Source organism: Sander lucioperca, chromosome 5, assembly GCF_008315115.2.
Source record: "Sander lucioperca isolate FBNREF2018 chromosome 5, SLUC_FBN_1.2, whole genome shotgun sequence".
Classification (NCBI taxonomy): domain Eukaryota; kingdom Metazoa; phylum Chordata; class Actinopteri; order Perciformes; family Percidae; genus Sander; species Sander lucioperca.
The window spans coordinates 32,893,804-32,919,561 of NC_050177.1; the positions used below are offsets into that span (position 1 = coordinate 32,893,804).

The following is a 25,758-nucleotide window of genomic DNA, read 5'->3' on the forward strand; positions in this document are numbered from 1 at the left end:
CATTTTGGCTGACCTGACATGTTCAGTCAGAGACAGGACAGACAGAGACAGGGCAGACAGAGACAGGACAGACAGAGACAGGACAGACAGAGACAGGACAGACAGAGACAGGGCAGACAGAGACAGGGCAGACAGAGACAGGACAGACAGAGACAGGGCAGACAGAGACAGGACAGACAGAGACAGACAGACAGAGACAGGACAGACAGAGACAGGGCAGTCAGAGACAGGCAGACAGAGACAGGACAGTCAGAGACAGGGCAGACAGAGACAGGACAGACAGAGACAGGGCAGACAGAGACAGGACAGACAGAGACAGGGCAGACAGAGACAGGGCAGACATAGACAGGACAGACAGAGACAGGGCAGTCAGAGACAGGGCAGTCAGAGACAGGACAGACAGAGACAGGGCAGACAGAGACAGGACAGTCGAGACAGGACAGTCAGAGAACGGCGAGCAGGATGAGCGTGACTAGAGTCTCTCAAAATCTGAGTAAAATCTTTTAAACTGACCTTTGTTGATCTGAAATGAAGACAGATTCAGCAACTGCACGGCCTATTTCTCTCTTCAAATGTTTTCAGAAACACGTTTCGGTGAACTATTTTAGTCCAATATGAGATCGTATTCTGAACGAGCCGCCATGACAGTCTGGCTGTGAATTTCTGGAGAAGCCAGACCCACGTGACGTGCTCGTCCAATCAGCTGCCGGTTCTCATTTTCTGGGAAATAATCAGACTGTTAATGGAAACAATACAGAGCAGCGCCGCCTGCTGCTATGGAGACGTATTACGTTTCGTGCACGTGCAGAGCCTGGTGTCTGGTGGGAAGTCCCGTCAACAGCTGCTGAATGACCAGACAGGACGGTCCAATCACTGACTGTGGTAGATTCTCCTGATTCTCATCTTGGAAGCAGTGTTCCCACAGATTAGGAAGCAATTTGTTTGAAGGGGGGGGGATTGTCATGTTTTTTTTCAGTGGTTGAAGCCTGGAAACATTGTAAACTAATTAATAACTATTCCAGTGGTAGGACTGGTTAGCTCTGTCTCAGACTGATAGGTCTGGTTCAGGCTGGTCCTCATCCTCAACACGGGCCTTCTTCAGTCGCCGAAAATACTTTTCATTTCTCCTCTGGATTGAAGCAGCAAACATTCAGTGTCAGAGTAAATAATGATATAACATTATTTATAATACGTTTATTTGGTTCACAGCTGCTACATACGGTGTTTTGACCTCGACAACCCAACTGCATTTTACAGCAAACTTACGACTAGTTAACTTTCTAAAGCAGACGCCATCGCTGGTTGGTTAGAGACAGGTTGGTGATTTCACCAGCCGTCTCCTCTCCTCATGGAGACACACACTGTGTGTGTGTGTGTGTGTGTGTGTGTGTGTGTGTGTGTGTGTGTGTCTGTGTATGTGTATGTGTATGTGTCTGTGTATGTGTGTATAACACACATACACAGACACACAGGTATCATTATTATATAAACACACACCACACACACACAGGCCTCAGTCTGTGCGCAATTTCCAGTTTGGGTTTATAAGGCAGATTTTATCTGTAAATACCTCATTGAAGATGAAACTCCATGAATTAAATGAAATGAAATGTGACCGGCAGCTAACGTTAACGGTGATCTGATACTGAGGCAGAGCTAACGTTAACGGTTAGCTGATACTGAGGCAGAGCTAACGTTAACGGTGATCTGATACTGAGGCAGAGCTAACGTTAACGGTGATCTGATGCTGGGCAGAGCTAACGTTAATGTGATCTGATACTGAGGCAGAGCTAACGTTAACGGTTAGCTGATACTGAGGCAGAGCTAACGTTAACGTTAGCTGATACTGAGGCAGAGCTAACGTTAACGTGATCTGATACTGAGGCAGAGCTAACGTTAACGTTAGCTGATACTGAGGCAGAGCTAACGTTACCGGTTAGCTGATACTGAGGCAGAGCTAACGTTAACGTGATCTGATACTGAGGCAGAGCTAACGTTAACGTGATCTGATACTGAGGCAGAGCTAACGTTAACGGTGATCTGATACTGAGGCAGAGCTACGTTAACGGTTAGCTGATACTGAGGCAGAGCTAACGTTAACGGTGATCTGATACTGAGGCAGAGCTAACGTTACGGTTAGCTGATACTGAGGCAGAGCTAACATTAACGGTGATCTGATACTGAGGCAGAGCTAACGTACGGTGATCTGATGCTGAGGCAGAGCTAACGTTAATGTGATCTGATACTGAGGCAGAGCTAACGTTACGGTTAGCTGATACTGAGGCAGAGCTAACGTTAACGGTTAGCTGATACTGAGGCAGAGCTAACGTTAACGTGATCTGATACTGAGGCAGAGCTAACGTTACGGTTAGCTGATACTGAGGCAGAGCTAACGTTAACGTGATCTGATACTGAGGCAGAGCTAACGTTAACGGTGATCTGATACTGAGGCAGAGCTAACGTTAATGTGATCTGATACTGAGGCAGAGCTAACGTTAACGGTTAGCTGATACTGAGGCAGAGCTAACGTTAACGTGATCTGATACTGAGGCAGAGCTAACGTTAACGTGATCTGATACTGAGGCAGAGCTAACGTTAACGGTGATCTGATACTGAGGCAGAGCTAACGTTAACGGTTAGCTGATACTGAGGCAGAGCTAACGTTAACGGTGATCTGATACTGAGGCAGAGCTAACGTTAACGTGATCTGATACTGAGGCAGAGCTAACGTTAACGGTTAGCTGATACTGAGGCAGAGCTAACGTTAACGGTTAGCTGATACTGAGGCAGAGCTAACGTTAACGGTTAGCTGATACTGAGGCAGAGCTAACGTTAACGTGATCTGATACTGAGGCAGAGCTAACATTAACGGTGATCTGATGCTGAGGCAGAGCTAACGTTAACGGTTAGCTGATACTGAGGCAGAGCTAACGTTAACGTGATCTGATACTGAGGCAGAGCTAACGTTAACGGTTAGCTGATACTGAGGCAGAGCTAACGTTAACGTGATCTGATACTGAGGCAGAGCTAACGTTAACGGTTAGCTGATACTGAGGCAGAGCTAACGTTAACGTGATCTGATGCTGAGGCAGAGCTAACGTTAACGGTTAGCTGATACTGAGGCAGAGCTAACGTTAACGGTTAGCTGATACTGAGGCAGAGCTAACGTTAACGTGATCTGATGCTGAGGCAGAGCTAACGTTAACGGTTAGCTGATACTGAGGCAGAGCTAACGTTAACGGTTAGCTGATACTGAGGCAGAGCTAACGTTAACGTGATCTGATACTGAGGCAGAGCTAACATTAACGGTGATCTGATGCTGAGGCAGAGCTAACGTTAACGTGATCTGATGCTGAGGCAGAGCTACGTTAACGGTGATCTGATGCTGAGGCAGAGCTAACGTTAACGGTGATCTGATGCTGAGGCAGAGCTAACGTTAACGTGATCTGATACTGAGGCAGAGCTAACATTAACGGTGATCTGATACTGAGGCAGAGCTAACGTTAACGTGATCTGATGCTGAGCAGAGCTAACATTAACGGTGATCTGATACTGAGGCAGAGCTAACGTTAACGGTGATCTGATGCTGAGGCAGAGCTAACGTTAACGGTTAGCTGATACTGAGGCAGAGCTAACGTTAACGTGATCTGATACTGAGGCAGAGCTAACGTTAACGGTTAGCTGATACTGAGGCAGAGCTAACGTTAACGTGATCTGATACTGAGGCAGAGCTAACGTTAACGTGATCTGATACTGAGGCAGAGCTAACGTTAACGGTTAGCTGATACTGAGGCAGAGCTAACGTTAACGGTTAGCTGAGCTGTGTGCTGCTGCAGGTATTCATGCACCACTGCTGGTGGAAGACTTACTCTCATTATGTACTGCAGTACAAGTACAAAATTACTAATTACTTAGTAAAAGTACTATTACTTGTCAGTTACAAGTCCTGCATTCAACATCTTCCTTAAGTAGTAGGTCAAAAGTATTATCAAAATATACTTAACGTACCAAAAGTAGAGGTGCTCATTATGTAGTGTAATATATCTTATTTTATTGGATTACATTATGATCCAATACATTTTATTAAATATGACTGATAATTTAAATACAAGTTACATTTAATTCAAGTATACTGATGCTCAACCAGTCAGAATGACATCAGAGACCACTATACATTAACGCTGTTCATGAACCTGAACTAGAAATCACTAGGTTACCTGTCTGTCTGATGTCTAACCTGTCTGTCTGATCTCTAACCTGTCTGTCTGCATCTGTCTGTCTGCATCTGTCTGTCTCATATCTAACCTGTCACTCTGTCTGATCTCTAACCTGTCTGTCTGCCTGTCTGTCTCTCTGTCTGATGTCTACCTGACTGTCTGCCTGTCTGTCTCTCTGTCTGATGTCTAACCTGTCTGTCTGCCTGTCTGTCTCTCTGTCTGATGTCTAACCTGTCTGTCTGCCTGTCTGTCTCTCTGTCTGATCTCTAACCTCTCTGTCTGATCTCTAACCTGTCTGTCTGACCTCTAACCTGTCTGTCTGCCTGTCTGTCTCTCTGTCTGATCTCGAACCTGTCTGTCTGATCTCTAACCTGTCTGTCTGCCTGTCTGTCCCTCAGTCTTCCCAGACCTGCAGAGCGCCATCCCAGTCGGCCTCCACGTGACCGTGGTCTTCTTCTGTGGTGTGGTGATCCTCTTCTCTGCCGTGGCCACCGGCTTCTTCTTCTTCAACGCCTTTGGACGTCCGTACGAGACGCTGCAAGGCCCCCTGGGACTTTACCTCTGGAGCGCCATCAGCTGTGAGACAGCATTACATCATTCTGTCTGTCTGAGTGTGTGTGTGTGTGTGTCTGTCTCTGTGTGTGTGTGTGTGTGTATGTGTGTGTGTCTCTGTGTGTGTGTGTGTGTGTGTGTGTGTGTGTGTGTGTGTGTGTGTGTGTGTGTGTGTGTGTGTGTGTCTGTCTCTGTGTGTGTGTGTGTGTGTGTGTGTGTGTGTCTGTCTCTGTGTGTGTGTGTGTCTGTGTGTGTGTGTGTGTGTGTGTCTGTGTGTGTATATATGTATATATAATAATGATATCTGTGTGTCTCCAGGTGTGAGCAGCTGTCTGGTGTATATATATATATATATATATATATAATAATAATAATAATAATAATAATAATAATAATATATATATATATATGTAATAATGATACCTGTGTGTGTCTCCAGGTGTGAGTGTGTATATATATATATATATATAATAATAATATATATATAATAATATATACCTGTGTGTGTCTGCAGGTGTGAGCAGCTGTCTGGTGATGGTCCTGTTTTCCTCGGAGGTGAAGCTTCACCATCTTTCTCGCCGGATCGCCAACTTCAACGAGGAAAACTTTGTTTTCCAGACGCACAGCGAACGCTACGGCCGCTGCTATTGGCTGTTCCTCCTCGTGTTCCTGCTGCACGCGCTCAACGTGCTGCTGATCCGCCTGGCGGGAACGCACTTCCCCTTCCAGGGCGAGAAAGGGGCGGAGCTTAGCGGCGGCGCTGCAGACCTCATGTACTGAGACAGACTTTTTTAGACTTTTTATAGTAAAACTTGACACTTTTTTGCACTTTTTTCGAGGCTCTTTCCGACTGATTTTGTAGTAAAACTTGTTGTAACAGAACTTAAAACTTGACACTTCTTCTGACGCTTTCAAAGCGTTTGCCGAAGCTTGATTTCTACGCTTTTGAAGCATTTTTTGCAGCTTTTTCAACACCCAGAGTCTTTAGACTGACTGAAGAGAGACCGGAGCCTGTGAGGGACAAACACACTGGAGAGCTGGACATATGGGGCCTATATATTCCTCTCCTCTCCTGATTCCTCTCCTAATTCCTCTCCTGATTCCTCTCCTGATTCCTCTCCTGATTCCTCTCCTGATTCCCTCCTGATTCTTTTCCTGATTCCTCTCCTGATTCTTTTCCTGATTCCTCTCCTGATTCCTCTCCTCGATTCCTCTCCTGATTCCTCTCCTGATTCCTCTCCTGATTCCTCTCCTTGGTCTTAGTCCCGCCCAGAGCCCCGAGGAGAGAGGAGTCGAGGCAACAGGATTTAACAAACACAAGACATCTCTGCCACTGAGCCGTTCAGTAAAAGCGAGCAGCACAGCTGCATCAGCTGTCTGTCGTGGCACCCGCCCCCCTGAAATATGATTGGACCAGAGGACTGTTACTATAGATATAGAACAATAGACTATGACTGTTACTATAGATATAGAACAATAGACTATGACTGTCACTATAGATATAGAACAATAGACTATGACTGTCACTATAGATATAGAACAATAGACTATGACTGTCACTATAGATATAGAACAATAGACTATGACTGTCACTATAGATATAGAACAATAGACTATGACTGTCACTATAGATATAGAACAATAGACTATGACTGTTACTATAGATATAGAACAATAGACTATGACTGTCACTATAGATATAGACATAGACTATGACTGTCACTATAGATATAGAACAATAGACTATGACTGTCACTATAGATATAGAACATAGACTATGACTGTTACATAGATATAGAACAATAGACTATGACTGTTACTATAGATATAGAACAATAGACTATGACTGTCACTATAGATATAGAACAATAGACTATGACTGTCACTATAGATATAGAACAATAGACTATGACTGTCACTATAGATATAGAACAATAGACTATGACTGTCACTATAGATATAGAACAATAGACTATGACTGTCACTATATATATAGAACAATAGACTATGACTGTCACTATAGATATAGAACAATAGACTATGACTGTTACTATAGATATAGAACAATAGACTATGACTGTCACTATAGATATAGAACAATAGACTATGACTGTCACTATAGATATAGAACAATAGACTATGACTGTCACTATAGATATAGAACAATAGACTATGACTGTCACTCTCCTGCCTGTTCTGCCAATCGCTGCCTTTCCATTTGGTGAATAATATAGATTTAAAACACGTTGTACAGCAGCTGTGTACTTTGTGTAAATGTTTAGAAGTAGAAACACATTGAACTCGCTGTAGAGAACGCGTTGCTGTAAGAAATAATGGTGTATTGAACTTTATTCTGTTGTTTCCTTTCATCTGAAAACTTTACAGCAAAGTTATTTTATGTATTATGAGGTATTATGAGGTATTGTGAGGTTTATTAGAGGTTATTGTGAGGTTATTATCAGTTATATCAGGTTATTGTGAGATTATTATCAGGTTATTATCAGGTTATTGTGAGGTATTATCAGTTATTATCAGGTTATTGTGAGGTTGTTATCAGGTTATTATCAGGTTATTGTGAGGTTATTATGAGGTTATTGTGAGGTATTGTGCGGTTATTATGAAGTTATTGTGAGGGTTATGTGAGGTTATTATGAGGTTGTATGAGGTTATTGTGAGGTTATTATGAGGTCATTGTGATGTTATTATGAAGTTATTGTGATGTTATCATGATGTTATTGTGATGTTATTGTGATGTTATGAGGTTATTATGATGTTATTATCAGGTTATTGTGAGGTTATTATGATGTTATGATGTTATTATGAGGTTATTGCGATGTTATGAGGTTATTATGATGTTATTATCAGGTTATTATCAGGTTTTGTGCGGTTTTGAGGTTATTATGATGTTATTATCAGGTTATTATGAGGTTATTGTGAGGTTTTGAGGTTATTATGATGTTATTATCAGGTTATTATGAGTTATTGTGAGTGTAATCTTCCCTTCGTCAACTGACCAATTAATGTTTTAATTAGTTTGTTTCCAAACATCCAAATGTGCCTTAAGAGCTCAGAAAATGTGTTTATATTTAGATAAATAATTTTGGGGGTTATAGCTGCCGTGTGTCTCTACTCTCCAGATCACATGTCTCAAACTCGAGGCCGCGGGCCAAATCGGGCCCTCGCAGATTTTGATCTGTCACGCATATCAATTTAGGTTAACAATAAATTTTGGCCCGCCTAGTTTTTGTTGTGAAGTTTCTGTCACTTTGCAGATGCTTTTGGTGCCTTTTCTGGCATTTTTTTCCAATGTTTTTGTTGCTTTTTCGACAATTTTTGTCGCTTTTTTCTTTGATGGCTAAGTTACTTTTTTGGGGCTTTATGTTGACCAAACTGTAAGTGAGAAGGCTATATTATTATTATTATTATATTATTATTATCTTATTATTATTATTATTACATGTCATTTAGCTGATGCTTTCATCCAAAGCGACTTACAATGCTACATCCGTCAGAGGTGCCACTCCTCTGGAGCCACTAGGGGTTAAGTGCCTTGCTCAGGGACACACTGGTTGATGTGTCTCAGTGGGAAACTAACCCACATCTCCCACACCAAAGGCATGGGACATATCCACTGCTCCATCACCACCCTCTATGAGACACGCAATAATCCAGTAAAAGATCTTGGATTTTTTCAATGAGCATGTGAATAAACTAAACATGTCCGGCCCTTGATGTGATCTGCTCCAGATGTAGGCGTCTCTACTCTCCAGACGCCTTCTGCTACTTGGGCGGAGGGATTTGCGCACAGCACCTGAGCAGCCCCGTGGTGAGGAGCAGAGAGGTCGCTCAGAGTTGGAGTAAAATCATCCGCCCAAGTAGCAGAAGTATCAGTGCTTCGCCTTCTGAGAATATAGTTCCCAGTATGTATACGGTTAGAAGATGGCTGTGTGTCATGTGACTTGTTATTTGTACACGCTGTGACTCTACAAATCACAACATGGAAATAGGAACATGTTGGCGTTATTTTGTCACTTATTGGGAGCAGTAGGCTAGATGGAGCCGGTTACCTCCAGGATCTGTGCTAGCTAGGCTAGATGGAGCCAGTTACCTCCAGATCTGTGCTAAGCTAGGCTAGATGGAGCCGGTTACCTCCAGGATCTGTGCTAAGCTAGATTAGATGGAGCCGGTTACCTCCAGGATCTGTGCTAGGCTAGTTGGAGCCGGTTACCTCCAGATCTGTGCTAAGCTAGGCTAGATGGAGCCAGTTACCTCCAGGATCTGTGCTAAGCTAGGCTAGATGGAGCAGGTTACCTCCAGGATCTGTGCTAAGCTAGGCTAGACGGAGCCAGTCCTCCAGGATCTGTGCTAAGATAGCTAGATGGAACCGGTTTACCTCCAGGATCTGTGCTAAGCTAGCTAGATGGACCAGTTACCTCCAGGATCTGTGCTAAGCTAGGCTAGATGGAGCCGGTTACCTCCAGGATCTGTGCTAGCTAGGCTAGATGGAGCCGGTTACCTCCAGGATCTGTGCTAAGCTAGGCTAGATGGAACCAGTTACCTCCAGGATCTGTGCTAAGCTAGGCTAGATGGAGCCGGTTACCTCCAGGATCTGTGCTAAGCTAGGCTAGATGGAACCAGTTACCTCCAGGATCTGTGCTAAGCTAGGCTAGCAGAGATGAAAAGGGTATGTACAGACTTATCTAACTTTGGGTTAGGTTAGGGGGTCTGATTGTAGCCTAAAATACACAACATTTTCTCGCCTATTCAATAGATGTCCTAGGAAAATAACAACCCTAACCCTAACCAGAGTACACTTGACCCCAAAGTCCAGTTTGTTGAAGAGCACACTGCGTACTGTACCAGGCACAGTTGTTGATCCGGCAGGACGCTGAGAGCTATACGCCAGATAGCTGCTGCTCCTCCTCCGTCCAGGAGCAGAACGTCACCTCGCTGCGCCGCCGTCCCCGAGGCAACAGAGTCACCGGAGAGTTCGGTACAGCATGACTCTTGACGGTAAAAGTTAGATCCCGTTAGCTCTTGCTTCACAGTGGAGCATTCAGGTCCAGTCAAACAATGCAACGCTGGCTTATCGCGCCAGATGCATGTCTAAAATATAGCAGCTGTGGGTGAGAGGGGCGTTGACTGCTGGAACTCAGACTTTCAAAGACTTTATGCGCTGTGATTAAACTTCGACAGGATATAACGATTAACGGTGTAACGTAACCACAATAAAATGTTGACGATAACAATTAACGTTTTAAAATACCGAAAACCGTGATAATTTATTTTACTTTAAAGTGTTCATGTGTACAGTTTCTATACAGTTTATGATGATGAGAAAACAATATTAACTAAACTGCACGCATTATGACGGGGCCAAGCCACCCACACCAGTCGCCCCCGATGCCCTGGGGAGCGTGCGAAAGCAGAACCCAAGCCTGGCAGCGGGGAGCAAACGTCGGTAAATATTGAGAGGTGTGAGACCGCGCGTCTGCGTATGTCACCGTTGCAATGTAGCGGTTAACCGATTTTGTAAAACGCGTGGGGGACCTTCACAGGGTCATGGCAAACAGGAATCTAAAGTTTGGCGTTGATAGCATTATTTTGGCCGAGATATGGCAAAGTGGTGTTTTCATAGTTGCTACACAAATTGTTTGGGCGTAATTTGTGCAATATCCTGTACTGTGTACTTTTGATTAAGGTTTGCCTATATTTTTGTAATATAATCAACACTGTAAACCTGTTGAAACTATTTTCAGCTTTGTGTAGGCCGATCAGTGCTTTCTGAACATATTGAACACAATCTTAAAATACAGCGATGAAACCGAAACTGTGATAATTTTGGACATATACCCACAAGTTAAATTTTCATACCAGTACATCCCTATATGCGCTGTGATAAACTTTGACGCTGGCTAAAACCTCTTTGGGGTGCGCCAAAATTGCGTGATATATGTGTGCTTTCATTTAAAGATTATGGGCCCTACTTTCCTGCTGCAGCCGCCAACTGGAGACACTCTGACTTTCTCTAGGTAGCGCGCAGCTGCGACTGCTTTAACCACCACACACGGTAACAACATTACAAAATCATTTAGTTTGAACAGGACAGCTAGGTGAAAAGGGGACAGAGAGAGAGGAGGGAGCAGCATGCAGGAAATCATCATAGGTCGGACTTGAACCCTGGACCTCTGCGTCAAGGCATACACGTCTCAGTACATGTGCGCCTGCTCTACCCACTGATTCAACCCGCCCCAGAGAAACATGAGAAGAGATGAGCTGATATTCTGCTGGACGTTGGTCCTGAGAACTACTGCACAGGACGGATCTTCATGCTGAGGTCTTCAGGGGGTAGTCATAACCTTTCCAAGTGGACCACTCACTCCAGCAACAGAGATAGTTTTGTCACCCCCCCAATGAATAAACGCCGTTTGGATTAGCATGGTACAGATGTACCATAACGCGCACAGTCTGGCACAGTGTGTCCTGGTCTTTGTCGAAGGTGAGAACTTCTGTCTATTGCTGTCTCTCATTGCGTCTCCTACAGAAACACAACAAGTGTATAATCACAACATGTATGATACAACTAACAATAATATATATTTTAACAGCCTGGTCTCACAGATTCCGTGAAATGACACACTCACAACGGTCACAGCGCAGTATGTGGTGGTGAGTGCAGTGGCAATCGATCTATGTATATTAAGATTCTACGAGTGTAAAACTAAACTTGGAGAGTATTGCTGGTACAACACCAAAGGTGCTTGTTATTTATCACAACATAAATGTACAGTATGTATTTATTTTAACTAGTTGTGTGTGTGCGGGTGTCTGTCTGTCTGAATGTGTGTGTGTGTCGCTGTGTGTGTGTGTGTGTGGTGTGTCTGTGTGTGGTGGGTGTCTGGTGTGGTGTGTATGTGTGTGTGTGTGTGGGTGTGTGTGTGTGTGTGGGGTGTGTGTGTGTCTGTGTGTGTGTCTCTGTGTGTGTCTCGTGTGTAGGTGTCATGTGTGTGTGTGGACGGGCGGATGCTGGTACATGTTGTTTGCCGACGCAGGTTGTTATCTTTAAAACTGAGCCAGCCGTCGGGAGCAACAGGTCAGGCATCCCGGTGGTTTGGTTATTCCGCGTCTTGTTGACGTCGGGTCATCATGACTAAGGTAACGTTAGGTTGGTAGCGACCGACGCCTCATTCTCACGCTAGCTGTCCTCTCACATCAACGCTAACATAGTTGAAGCTCTGGCTTGGTACTGATGTTTTACTGGTTAGACGTGGACTCTGTGTGTGTGTCTGGCTCTTCGTTTAGTACCTTGCGAGCCAAGCTAACGTAACGACCTACAAACTCCACACACTTCCTTTACGTTTCTAGGTTTACTTCAGCAGTGAAAATCTGTTACGAGTTGAGGATGCTGTCTGAGGGCATCAGGACCGCTTTCCGATCTGAGGTCGTCATGTAGTGCCCTCGGGGTATTGTAGTTATGTACGTTATGAACCATTAGTTGTTCCACGGGGCACGTTTCCTACCAACGGTCCCGGTGCGGTTCCGCGTGTCACGTTTCCTAAACCACGGTCCCGTTGTTGTGCCCGGTGTCACGTTTCCTAACCACACCGTTCGTTTGTTGGCTGTGTGTCCGTTTCCTAACCCAACGTCGTGTTGTTGGTCCGCGGTCACATTTCCTAAACCCACCGTCCGGTTGTGGTGTCTGCGTGGCACGTTCCTACACCCCACCGTTTTTTAGGTCACTTTTCCGGTGATGGCTGGCGCAGTCTTACTGAGCAGCCTGAGCTGAAGATGAGAGATGACGTGAGCAACCTGTCGGAAAGTGAAGTCTTCATGGTAGCTGTGCCAGAGAAATCTGCAATCATTCCCAATCTAGCAGAGACGGAGAGCGTAGGTATATGTAAGAGATAACATAGACCCAGCTAATTATTGATCCCTAAAATGATAGTTAACATTAGTATTAAACTTAAACAGCTAATGGAAGTCCAAACTGCCTGAGAGCTTCTCCTGTACTATACGTAATTCCTCTACTATGAGACAGTAAGTCTCGTGGTTATGACCCAATCGTTAGCCTATTTTTTATAAAAACTCTGCTACGGAGCCATAACGTGAGCTACAAGGTAATGGAGCCTTTTATACATTGTCGTGTTTCTTTAGAACTAATGCTAATGAAGTGATGGCTTGTAGCATCAAAATTGGCGCCATGCGGCTACGACGCTTTGTGTGGAAAGCTGGCCTTAACAGACTGTGCCTGTTTGACCGTGAAGTCAGGACCTGTGTTTGCAGAGAGGATGTCTAAGTCCCGAGTAGCCGTTTATGATTGACCCATGTCTGCGTAATGAGGTGTTAACGCAGACTGAAGTCCAGGAAGAGCGTCTGGCGTATAGTTGTCCCCTGTTCCCAGGTGGTGAGTAGCAGCGTGACAACGCTGATACTGTGATCGAGAGCACAGACTCTGTCTTGCGTTCCTACTGATGGACGTCCCTATTGCTGTCTATGGTTGTCCTTTATGTTGCCCTGCCCAGAAGTATTTATGGTATGTTTGTGTCTGTGTCGTATATCTGATACCAGGTCTCCATCAGGGAGGAACTGGAAGATAAATCTACCTCAACTCACTTTATTCACCTTTTAAACATCTTTGTGACATTAATTATGCCGTGTTGTGTTTATGAACTGTGAGTTTTTTCAACGTTTTGGAAAAGTGTTAACTGTTAACTGTTGAAGTTTAAGCTAGCGCCGCCGTGAGGGACAGTCAGCTGTAAACACCAGCCGCAGCTTTCACCGAGGACCGGGAGAAACCAGGACTTCACTGGAGGACTAGGGCTGCACCATAATAAGAAAATATCTGATAACCTTGTTACATATCACTATAACGATATAATTACGAAAAATTAACTATTTCCCCATTTCCTGTCTGTTTCTTAATTCCCAACTGTACAAAGTAGTGTTTCAGACTGTACTGTTCTCCCTCTGTGTTATGTACTTCCAGTACGTTGACTCAGTTCAACAACAAGACAAACTCAAATTCACGAGCCAGGACGATGAGCGCCTTGCTCCTTTTATTGACTTCAGACAGGTGACATTGACGAGTGAAAACTAAACAGAAAGAAAAAGACAGATACTTAGTCTCTTGTACAGCAAGTTGCTATAGCCTACTAAGCTATCTTCAACTATTCATATACAACACGTGAACAATGTGCTAACTGCCCATTCACACATTAACATCAGAATAGTGTTACTAGCATACAGCGTAAATTCACACATATTGCGCTAGTATTAACATCAGAATAGCATTGCTAGCATACAAACGCGACAGATAACATGAATTCAATGACGAATGAATCAACAAGGTTCACTGACTGTACAGCTATATAAAGAAGGCAGGTTAAATAATGACAGAAAGAAGTACCAAACTTACAGCCAATGCTGTCGTGGGCGTGGGAAAAATCAATAGTCTAACTCGGAGATTCACCATGTTTCCTCTAGCTTACTTCTTCTTCTACTACTATTACTAGCTACGGAAATGTAAACACGTTACGTGCCATGAATTTCAAAATAAAGGTTCCCTGCAAACTATTCCTGAATGTATTTACGATAGAATTAAGTTTAACACATCAAATTCTAGTTTAGTCTACATAACATGTCATAGCATGTTACCACTTTATGTACAACTGTTAATTTATCATACAGACTGAAACTCAACTTCTAATAAATCAGAAAACAAATAATATAATACTAAATCTAATGTATAGCCTATGGCATAATTTAAACAAGTCTCCCGAAAAGAAACAAAACAAATCTCTCTCCCCCGCCTCTGCCTGCTGTGCTGTGTGAGTGAAGCTGCGGTGTGTGTGTGTGTGTGTGTGTGTGTGTGTGTGTGTGTGTGTGTGTGTGTGTGTGTGTGTGTGTGTGTGTGTGTGTGTGTGTGCTTGTGGAATTTAACTGCGAGGCAGTTAACTACAGGTTCCCGTTAATCTTATGATGGACATGTGTTGTGATATTTAAACAAACGATCAGTCAATGGCGAAATAAAAGCCTCTTATTTACGGGACCGGTCTAAAAGACCTCCGGCTTACAGCGGGGTATCAGAGCGTGACTGTCTGAGTGACGAGCTAGCAGCTGGGGCAGGCGCAAGCTGGCTGTCGCCTCACTTCAGGGAGCTCCGAAAACTCCGAAAACTTTGGAGCAAATTGTCAATTCGGCAAAGATTTTAGCAGGATTGCCTATATTCCAAATCCAAACTGTTTATTTCTCTCTGCTGTTCATTTCTCTCTGCTGCTAAGTTCATACAAGTTACCAACCAATGCATCCTCTGTAAAATGGGCGTGTCAAGAACATTTCCGGGAATCTTAACTGTTCTTGGTGAAATGCGAACTTGTGTATTGGGACAGTACTTTGGAAACACAAGATGACGTTTCACAGGGACACAAGAACACAAGTCAATAGAAGAACACAGATTGAGAAACGCCCCATGTTTCTTCTAGCTTACTTCTTCTTCTACTATTACTAGCTACGGAAATGTAAACAAGTTACATGCCATGAATTTCAAAATAAAGGTTCCCTGCAAACTATTCCTGAATGTATTTACAATAGAATTAAGTTCAACACATCAAATTAATTTATATCAAACATTTCTGAATAAACCAAGTTCTCAATATAGAGGACAGCACACAGACAGAGAGTGAATACAGGTATATGCAGACAGACAGTATGAGAAAAACTTTAACATTAATGGGGCATTCATACCAAAAACAGGCGCTTTCAAGTGCAGTTAAACGCAGCTTAATTTCACAGAGAGAGAGAAAGAAAAGAGACGAGCGAGACATAGCGAGTGCCTTGTTGTTGAAGGAAACACTCAGCTGTTCCACAAACTCCCGTGCAGTTCACTGCTTGTGTTTGGTGTTTTAAAACGTTCTTGTGGCAGAGATAGAGGCAGTGATGTTTCCTGTGTCCTGTACGGGACTCTCACACCGCCTCAAACCACACTGACAAGTCTGATCTCTGGATACATGATTGGCCAGTGTGAGTTAAGTAGTTTCACAATGGAAGCACCGTGCTATTGTTTCTTGATTTTTTTTTTTATAGTTACTTATGTCTATTAGGGGTGCAAGACATATCGACTCAATATCGTTATCGCAATATCCTAAAAGTGTTACAATAAGTATGCAATATTTTGTTTATATTGTGGAGCGCTGCATTCCGTCCGTTGGCTGTGTGGCTTAGTTGTGTTTGATTTAGAGCTTGTTTGAAACACTATAATGATCATGTTTCATTGGCCAGTTACCGTGCCACTTGCACGTTAGTGCACATCAGCGCACGGGTCCACTACGTGACAAACCCTATGGAGCGTACCACGTGACGTGTGTGCATATTTCGACAGAGTGACGAGTGAAGAAATAGATAGAGACAACTAAACGGAACGAATCAGAGAAGAGAAAGAAAAGTTGTGTCCTGTTCTTTTTATATATTTTATACTGTTCTGTAGACATGGTCCTTATTTATTTCTTCATGTTGGACCAGTCCAATATGACTGTCAGTTGAAATAAACCTTGTGTTGTAAGAAAACTTGTTTAATTTGTGTCTGACCAGTAGAACATGTCCTGTTCTGTAAGGTAAGGTAAAGGTACTTTATTGTCACATACACATACATGTAGCGAAATTCATTCTCTGCATTTAAAGGTACAATATGTAACTTTCCTGCATTAAAATGTCTAAAAACGACCATACCTATGTTATATATTGTTTAGAGTTGTGTAGTTACACTATCCCAAATGTTTCCATCAAATGGCAAACCCAGAGAAATCTGTTATTTTATTTTCAGACACAGCATGTTTCATTTAGTCGCCTGTCAGTGGCGTCATATAACCTTTCACCATCTAGTTACGTGTTCCGTGAACAGATGCATTTTAATTTTAATCAACAATAGCGTTTACCAATAAAAAATCCCATTATTCCATGCAACTTCCCAACATCATCAAACGTCTGTGTTTACCATCCATTGTTTTGGTTGAGAGACCCCTAGCGGCAGAAAGTTAAATATTGTACATTTAACCCATCCCTCAAGGGAGCAGTGGGCAGCCAATCACAGCGCCCGGGGACCAACTCCAGATCTGAGCCTGAGTGATCAAGGGCACTGACTGGAGAACCTAGTACATGTTTTTGATGATGGAGGAAACCGGAGCAAACATGGGGAGAACATGCAAACTCCACACAGAAAAGCCCGGAACGTCCTGGATTCGAACCCAGAACCTTCTTGCTGTGAGGCCACAGTGCTAACCATTGGGAACAAGTAGACATGGTCCTTATTTATTTTATACTGTCCAACCAGTAGAACAATGTCCTGTTCTGTAGACATGGTCCTTATTCATTTTATACTGTCCAACCAGTAGGACATGTCCTGTTCTGTAGACATGGTCCTTATTTATTTTATACTGTCCAACCAGTAGAACATGTCCTGTTCTGTAGACATGGTCCTTATTCATTTTATACTGTCCAACCAGTAGAACATGTCCTGTTCTGTAGACATGGTCCTTATTTATTTATTCATGTTGGACCAGTCCAATGTGACCATCAGTTGAAATAAACCTTGTGTTGTAAGAAAACCTTTTTTAATTTTTTATGAATCTATTTTGTTGCGTTTTCACAATATCCCATCCATCCATCTTCGTCCGCTTATCCGGTACCGGTATCATATTTTGTCAATATCGTGCAACCCTAATGTCTATATAATAACATCCACTGGTAAAGGGAGATTTAGCGAATTGGCTATCAATTGCTAAGCACTCTTATACTCTGTTGCTTTGCTTTGTTGTATATTTTTCTGCTTCTGTGTTGTGTCTTGTCTTATGTTAAGTTCTGCGTTGTGCTTTGTTTTGTTGTATTTTGTTTCTTTGCATTTTAAAAAGCCTTTTTTAACATCAAGGGCAGGGGACTACAGATGAAAAATTATAATTATAATAAATAATTCTGGCTTTTTTAACCCATGGGAAATCATGTGTTTTATTAATTTGCACTGTCCCCTTTCATAAAATAAACTGAACTGAAGCAATCAGCATCCTGCACAGTAAAACATTGAAATAGTAAATAACCTCATCTAATATAAAACTTCTAGTGCCAGGAAGGGGTTAAACTAGTGAAAGACAGCTGAGTTCTCTTAGAGCAAATTTAAAACACACTCACACTTCCTCAGACCAGGTCTCAGCATGTGTGGTCCACTGTAGTCCACCCTGCAGGAAGAAAGAAAGACACAATCAACTTCATACACCAGGGCTGTGTATAATTGCATAATTTAACCATCATAGTCAGGGCCGGCCCTGTACATCTGAAGGCCCTTTGTTGTATTTGCCGGTCAAATCCGAGGCAGCGGCAGCGGAGGACAGCGGGTTTCGCTGTATGTAGGTCACCATTTTTGCCACTTTTAGATTCAAGCAAACATCATGATCCTTGCTTGTCGCTCTATCAGCAACACCGAACATTTCATTACCAACATTCATGTCATGTTGACATGTCAGTCAGAATCAGGTAATGTTAGCTATGTCACGGTCTGGATCTATGGTCAGACCAAAGTTTGGGGGCCTCCTAGTAGCCACGGGGCCCTAAGCAGCCACTTAGTTTGTGTATAGGGAGGGCCGGCTGTAATCATAGTGAAATACAGTTTTCAAAGAGACAGAGTGTAACTAGGTCGACTCTACAGCTCTCACTACAGCTTGTTCAAGTCACAGTCAGGACAATGCTGCTAAAGCTGTCACGCTGTGGTTACACTTACTCTGAGACAAGCTAAATATGTTTGGCTTATTTTTCCAAATTAAATTAATTATTTTGTTAGAGAGAAAGTAAGCTACCGAAAAAAGGTACCGTTGGGTACTGGTACCAAATTTCAGCTACCTATATCAGAACAAAAGTTGACTAGGAAAAGAAAGTACTTCATTTGAATGTACGTTTAAAGTGATAAGTGAGTTGATTAAATCTTATTTTGTTAATGCCAATTGAATCGTTCCAGACCTCTGACCTTCAATAAAAATTATATACACCTTTACTCAGATCCTCCATTAAAGATGAACCAGAGTCCCTTAGTACATTTCTGTCCGTCCATACCTGAGAGTGTCCAGTCTCCAGTTTGTATCCTTAAGTCCATCTGACAGCAGCTTCACTCCTGAGTCTCCTGGATGATTGTAGCTCAGGTCCATCTCTCTCAGATGGGAGGGGTTGAAGCTCAGAGCTGAGGCCAGAGAAGTACAGCCTTCCTCTGAGATCAGACAGCCTGAGAGACTAAACACACACACACACACATGCAAGTGCGCGTGCACACACACACACACACACACACACACACACACATGCGCGCGTGCACACACACAAACACACACACGTCATATTAGACATTCACATTTGTTCACTGTTGTCCCCAACTAAGGATTTACTTAAGAAGCACGTGGTGGTATCCTTTAAACCACCGGTGCTCATGGAAGGGAATTGAGTTCATGGAGAGGAGGAAGAGTTATGACCAAAAAAGTCATAAAAAACATAGCCAGGCACTCAAGGTTGGTTACAAAAAATACAAGAATTGTTGTTGTTGAAAATTGTTACTTAGATCCTAACTGAACACCAACCTGAGAGTTTCCAGTCTGCAGTGTGGACTCTTCAGTCCAGGAGACATCAGCTTCACTCCTGAATCCTGCAGGTCGTTGTTACTCAGATCCAGCTCTCTCAGACTAGAGGACTGGGAGCTGAGAACTGAAGACAAAGCTTCACAGCTTCTCTCTGACAGGTTACAACCACTTAACCTGAAGAGAAATCAGCAATAAAAAAAACTATTACACAATTTTGTTTACTCTAAATAAAAACTTAATTTAATCTTGATAGTTATGTGCACGTACAGAGCTTTGTTGGAGGATTTAACCACTGGCAGCAGCCTCAGAAGAGCCTCCTCTGAAGCAGAGTATTTCTTCAGGTCAAACACATCCAGATCTTTTTCTGATGAAAGTAAGATGAAGACCAAAGCTGACCACTGAGCAGGAGACAGTTTATCTGTGGAGAGACTTCCTGAACTCAGGGACTGTTGGATGCCCTCCACCAGAGAATGATCATTCAGTTCATTCAGACAGTGGAACAGATTGATGCTTCTCTCTGCAGACAGATCCTCACTGATCTTCATCTTGATGTACTCGACTGTTTTCTGATTGGTCTGTGAGCTACTTCCTGTCTGTGTCATCAGAGCTCGTAGGAGAGTCTGATTGGTGTCTAGTGAAAGACCCAGGAGGAAGCGGAGGAACAAGTCCAGGTGTCCATTTGGACTCTCTAAGGCCTTGTCCACAGCACTTTGGTAGAACTGTGAAGATCCATCTTCTCTGGCTTCAGTCTTCTGGGATGTTGATTGTTCTTCTGCCAGCAGGTTGACTCCAGAGTTGATGAATGTCAGATGGACATGAAGAGCAGCCAGGAACTCCTGAACACTCAGATGGACGAAGCAGAACACCTTGTCCTGGTACAGTCCACGCTCCTCTTTAAAAATCTGTGTGAACACTCCTGAGTACACTGAGGCTGCTCTGATATCGATGCCACACTCTGTCAGGTCTGATTCATAGAAGATCAGGTTGCCTTTCTGCAGCTGCTCAAAAGCCAGTTTTCCCAGAGACTTAATCATATTCCTGGTCTCTGTACTCCAGTGTTGATCTATCTCAGATTTTCCATGATATTTGACGTTCTTCAGTTTGGACTGAACCACCAGGAAGTGGATGTACATCTCAGTCAGGGTCTTGGGCAGCTCTCCTCCCCCTCTGGTCTTTAACACCTTCTCCAGAACTGTAGCAGTGATCCAGCAGAAGACTGGGATGTGGCACATGATGTGGAGACTTCGAGATTTCCTAATGTAGGAGTAGATTTGGCTGGCCTGATCCTCATCTGTGAATCTCTTCTTGAAGTACTCCTCCTTCTGTGGGTCAGTGAACCCTCTGATCTCTGTTACCATGTCAACAAACTCAGGAGGGATCTGATTGGCTGCTGCAGGTCGTGTGGTTATCCAGAAGCGAGCAGAGGGAAGCAGTTTACCCCTGATGAGGTTCGTCAGCAGCACACCCACTGAGGTGGACTCTGTAACATCAGTCAGGATCTCAGTGTTGTGGAAGTCCAGAGGAAGTCGACACTCATCAAGACCGTCAAAGATGAACACCACCTGGGACTCTTCAAACCAGCAGATTCCTGCTTCTTTGGCGTCAGTGAAGAAGTGATCAACAAGTTCCACCAAGCTGTACTTTTTCTCTTTCAGCACATTCAGCTCTCTGAAAGTGAATGGAAATGTGAACTGGATGTCCTGGTTGGCTTTGCCTTCAGCCCAGTCCAGAGTGAACTTCTGTGTTAAGACTGTTTTCCCGATGCCAGCCACTCCCTTTGTCATCACGGTTCTGATTGGTTCATCTCTTCCAGGTGGGGTTTTAAAGATGTCTTCATATCTGATTGTTGTTTCTGGTCTGTCTGGTTTCCTGGATGCTATTTCAATCTGTCTGACCTCATGTTCTTCATTGACTTCTGCAGTCCCTCCCTCCATGATATAGATCTCTGTGAACATCTTATTCAGAAGGGTTGGGTTTCCTGCTTTAGCAATCCCCTCAAACACACACTGGAACTTCTTCTCCAGGTTGGACTTGAATTTGGGGCGGGATACTGAAACACGAGTTCCTGAATAAACAAACAACAAATTACATCAGAAAATCTAAACCTTTAAGGCTGAATCAGTTTTAAGAAAACAGCCTTGGATATGATGCAGATGTGTGCAGTATAGCATATATATAGTTTTTCCCATTTTGACTACATTTCCTCTTTCCATCATGTTAAATCTTAAATCATCTTACTGTTCTGCAGACAGTCAGCCAGCTCCTCCTGCTCCATTCTCCTCAGGAAGTGCAGTGTAATCTTCAGAAATGCGTCTCTGCTGCTCCTCCTCTGCTCTCCATCCTCACCGTCCAACACATCCTCAGCCTTCTTCTGACTCTCTAAGAATTCTGGGTAATCTGGATTCAGAACCTTCTGGATCTTCTTCAGCTCGTTCTTCACAAAGGTAACGATGTTCTCCTCCAGCAGCTTAAACAGAACGATAAACAATATATATATATATATTTTATTCAAAACAAAGTCACGAAATGAGAAATGAGCACCGTGAAAGATTTTGCCACAAACTCAAATAGCTTCTCTCCTGTATAACTAATCTCTTCAGACTTAATAATTCAATTCAATTTGATTTATAGTATCAAATCATAAAGAGTTATCACAAGACACTTTACAGATAGAAGACCCAACAATTCCAATAATTCCCCCAAGAGCAATCTTTAAACATTTTAATCTTGCGCACACCTCTATAAAGAACACAACATATGATTAATCAGGCTGAAGGTATGCTGGTCTGAACAGAGCAGCATGGAGACTGTTGGGATCTGAATGGTAGTTTAGCATTTAATCTGTAGTTAATAGTGAAACCTGTGTTTGTACATGTACACACCATAAATATGGAGTCCAGGTCGGTTTGATGCAGCTGGGCAGACTGACCATCGAGGCCCTCTGATCTCTCCTGTTGAACTCTGGAGAAAACATCAAGTTTACTGACATTCAAGTACTCAAATCTGCACACAGCTTACAAAAGGTGTTCTGATATGGTATCAGGTATGTATTCAATCAGAATGTCATCGGCTGCTCATCTATCAGATTTGATTGGACTCACGATCAAACTCAAAACTTTACAGCTTCTTCCTTCTCAGCCAACAAGTACAAAAATCAATTATAACTTCTGGTTTCAGTTGTTTTTTATGGAGCCCCCAAAGGGTCACTGTGAGATTTTAAAATCTGATTTGTAAATCAAAGACTGTCCCACCACTGGTGTGCAGCGATAACCTCAGAACTCAGGACACATGGCTCTCCACTGTGAGTCAGTAAATTAGTTGTTATTAATTAAAATATCAGTATCTTATATCATCTGGATGTTCTGGTCCTGGTATCACTATACAGCAGATCAAAACCACATCTTGTGACATCATCCACCTCGAATATGAATGTGATATATTAGATAATAACAAAGTTCACTTTTAAATTCTTACCTTTCATCAGCAGCTTGTCCAACTTTAAAGTAAATAGGATGATTCATAGACCAGTCACTCTTCATGGACACACAGCTGGGTTCAGGTACAGGTTCAGGTCTTTGCTGCAGACTAATGAAAAGTCGTTTAACATGAAAATAATACTTTTAACTAAGTTACATTAATCAATTTGCCCTATTTTATTATTATATCAATAATGATATAAGTCTTATATTGAGAATTGAGTGTCAGGATGAATACTATGAATGGATCTGTCTCAGAGTAGATCATGTTGTGAACATGTGAACTTTTCTTAGTGCTGCACTCTGAAGCAGAAGCTCACGTCACTTTGACTCAACATGAGTCTGATGACTTTAGACTCAACTTCACAAAATCAAAAAATTAACAACAATGACTTGTGATTTCACTTGGACTTGATAAACCCAAAGATTAATTATGATCTTTTAATTTGTTTTTGTTGTTGCAATGAATCAACTCTTCATGTTCCTGAAAACAGATGGACTTTCAGTTGTTGTAAGAAAGGTGTTTGGTAGTTCAGAGCTGGCTGGTGGTTCTGGTCCTGGTATCACTGGGCATCAGATCAAAACCACATTATGTGGCATCGCTGAGCCTCGACTATGTAGCTCTGAGAGAATCAGATAATGACAAAGTTCACTTTTAAATTCTTACCTTCCATCAACAGTTTGTCCATCTTTAAAGCTAATAAGACGATCCATAGACCGGTCACTCTTCATGGACACACAGCTGGGTTCAGGTCCTGGTTTCTGCTGCTGCATCCTGATACAAACAAAGACAGAGAATGAGTAACTATTAATAATAATATATAATAATACATTTTATTTATAATGCCCTTTTCATCAAAAGATCTCAAAGTGCTACAAGTTAGAAAAAAAGAAAAGAAAAAAAAGCTGAGCAGTTTAAAATAAAAAGAAATAAATAAATAAAAAATTCACCAAAATCTAATCTGATGAAATATGCTGTCTCATCTCAGTTGATAATCAGTCATTGGCTCTTTTCTGACTAATAAAGTATATAGTTAATATTATATACATATATATTCAGTGTGAATCATGATGGAGGAGTGATGGGAGTGCTGAGCTCTAACATGGAGAAGAGTCCATCATCATCTCACCTCTGAGCTTTGGTCTGGCTGTCATGGTCCCCACACAGAGTGGGCTTTTTAGAGGGAGGGGCTCCCTCCTCTCTGTCCTCACACTGACTCATAGCAGAGTCCTCACCTGCTGGGAGAGATGACCTCTGTTACTATAACAAGCTTTTCATCACAGGACACATTAGTCTCTCATTCCTCTCCAACATGTCACAGATACTGTAGAAAACAGTGAATCAGCTGCTCTTTCCTTCAGGCACACACAAACCAAGTCTGTCTCAGTAGTTGGAAGATGGCTGTGGTTTGAATACAATGCATGATGCCCAGGTGGATCTAAGTAGTCTGACAAGTTCTGACACACCTCCTTGAGCTAAACATCAGCAACATCAACTCTCCAAGTGGCCTCCTTGTGATGTATCCTGTTACCAGTGACTGTAAAAAAAAACAATAGGCTGTAACATAATATCTAGGGCTGAGGGGAAGTGGAACTAATGACTTTAGCTGATAATACTTGTGTACTTTTGACTCAGTAATATCTTCAAAGTATAACTTTAACTTGTACTAACGCAGTAGGTTTTGACAGTGTGTATTAGTACTTTTACTGCAGTACAGAATAAACTTTAGAGACTTCAGACTCTTTCATGAGTTGTGTGTTTGAAATATAAATAATAAGTGAGTTTCAGTAATGTTTGATGAGTCATTTATTGTCCTCACACTAACAGATTAATTCCAGTCCTGTCTCACTTTGTCAGCAGAGCTACATTTGATTTCTCAAACATTGATTTGGAAACAGCTCCATTATGGTTAGCATGGTTAGCATTGGTTAGCTCCTGTTGTTAGAGCAGCTGGTGATCCTGAACACGGTGGCTGTTAGGATTACGAGTTGATAACTGTTACAGTTAACTCTAACCAAACTAAACTCTTCTCAAAAGAAATTTTACAGTTTAATAAAAGATCAAAGATCAGCTGAAGTGATACTTACCAAATGTTTAATGTGGAGGAAACATCTGCGTCACAACAAGACAAAGTCAAAGTAAAAAACTGCTGCGACACAAAGCAGGGAGTAGACCAGAGAGAGAGGAAGGAAGGGAGGGGATGGGGGGGGAGAGAAATGGGATACAATTATTGAATTCAGGATTATTTACAGTTGAACAACTGCTGATTGCAATGATTTCTAGTTTTAGACTTGTTAGTGAACACCTACTGTATATACAGTATATAGAGAAAGATCATAAAGCCTTTTCTGGAAATAAAGAAACACCAAATAAGAATGAAACAGTTGTACATTGTACTGTTTGAGAGAAACAGTCAACAGGTAACAGAGCAGAGATGTCCAGGTAAGATGTCTGAGGTTACATACACAGCTGTGAAAATGTGAAAAACACTTCCTTTATTATAGTAAAACTGCACACTTACTGTTTTTCACAAAGTAATGGAGGTGATAGTGATGGGAACACCACAGTCATTAGTATTTCTAGATGATGTAGGTTCATGGCAAGAGAAGACATCTAATGTGTTGATAAAAAAAAAAACTTCTGGACTATTACGTACCTTTAGTTTGTAACATTTACAGTAATTATGGAAATTACTACAGGCAAAGTATATATATATATATATATATATATATATATATATGCATGCCGTTTAGGAAATTATATATAGCTATAAATACAGTGGTTAAATTGGGCCGGAGCTCTCTGGGGCCCAGCCCCGGCACATAAGCCTGCTCGTTTGTCCGGATATGTCTAAGTCTAAATATGTCACATAAAATTTGATGAAAGTAATACTTTTGAAAACATGA

At 42.3% G+C, this 25,758-nt stretch overlaps 2 protein-coding genes across 2 annotated transcripts in view; one reads left to right on the forward strand and one right to left on the reverse strand.

The window, feature by feature from the left end:
- The window catches only part of LOC118495130 (clarin-1-like), a 12,575-nt gene extending 6,762 nt beyond the window's left edge, over window positions 1–5,813 (forward strand). Inside the window, exons 2-3 of the mRNA XM_036001659.1 lie at window positions 4,616–4,795; window positions 5,284–5,813. Of these exons, the coding sequence (XP_035857552.1) occupies window positions 4,616–4,795; window positions 5,284–5,549 (446 nt within the window). The 3' untranslated portion in view covers window positions 5,550–5,813. The remainder of the gene's footprint in view (window positions 1–4,615; window positions 4,796–5,283) is intronic.
- The window catches only part of LOC116038066 (NACHT, LRR and PYD domains-containing protein 3-like), a 1,733,742-nt gene extending 1,708,706 nt beyond the window's left edge, over window positions 1–25,036 (reverse strand). Inside the window, exons 1-4 of the mRNA XM_036001598.1 lie at window positions 24,940–25,036; window positions 23,982–24,087; window positions 23,519–23,626; window positions 22,850–22,960 (exon numbers count right to left, since the gene is read on the reverse strand). Coding sequence (XP_035857491.1) covers window positions 22,850–22,960; window positions 23,519–23,626; window positions 23,982–24,073 — 311 coding nt within the window. The 5' untranslated portion in view covers window positions 24,074–24,087; window positions 24,940–25,036. The remainder of the gene's footprint in view (window positions 1–22,849; window positions 22,961–23,518; window positions 23,627–23,981; window positions 24,088–24,939) is intronic.
- Window positions 25,037–25,758: the final 722 nt, after the last annotated feature.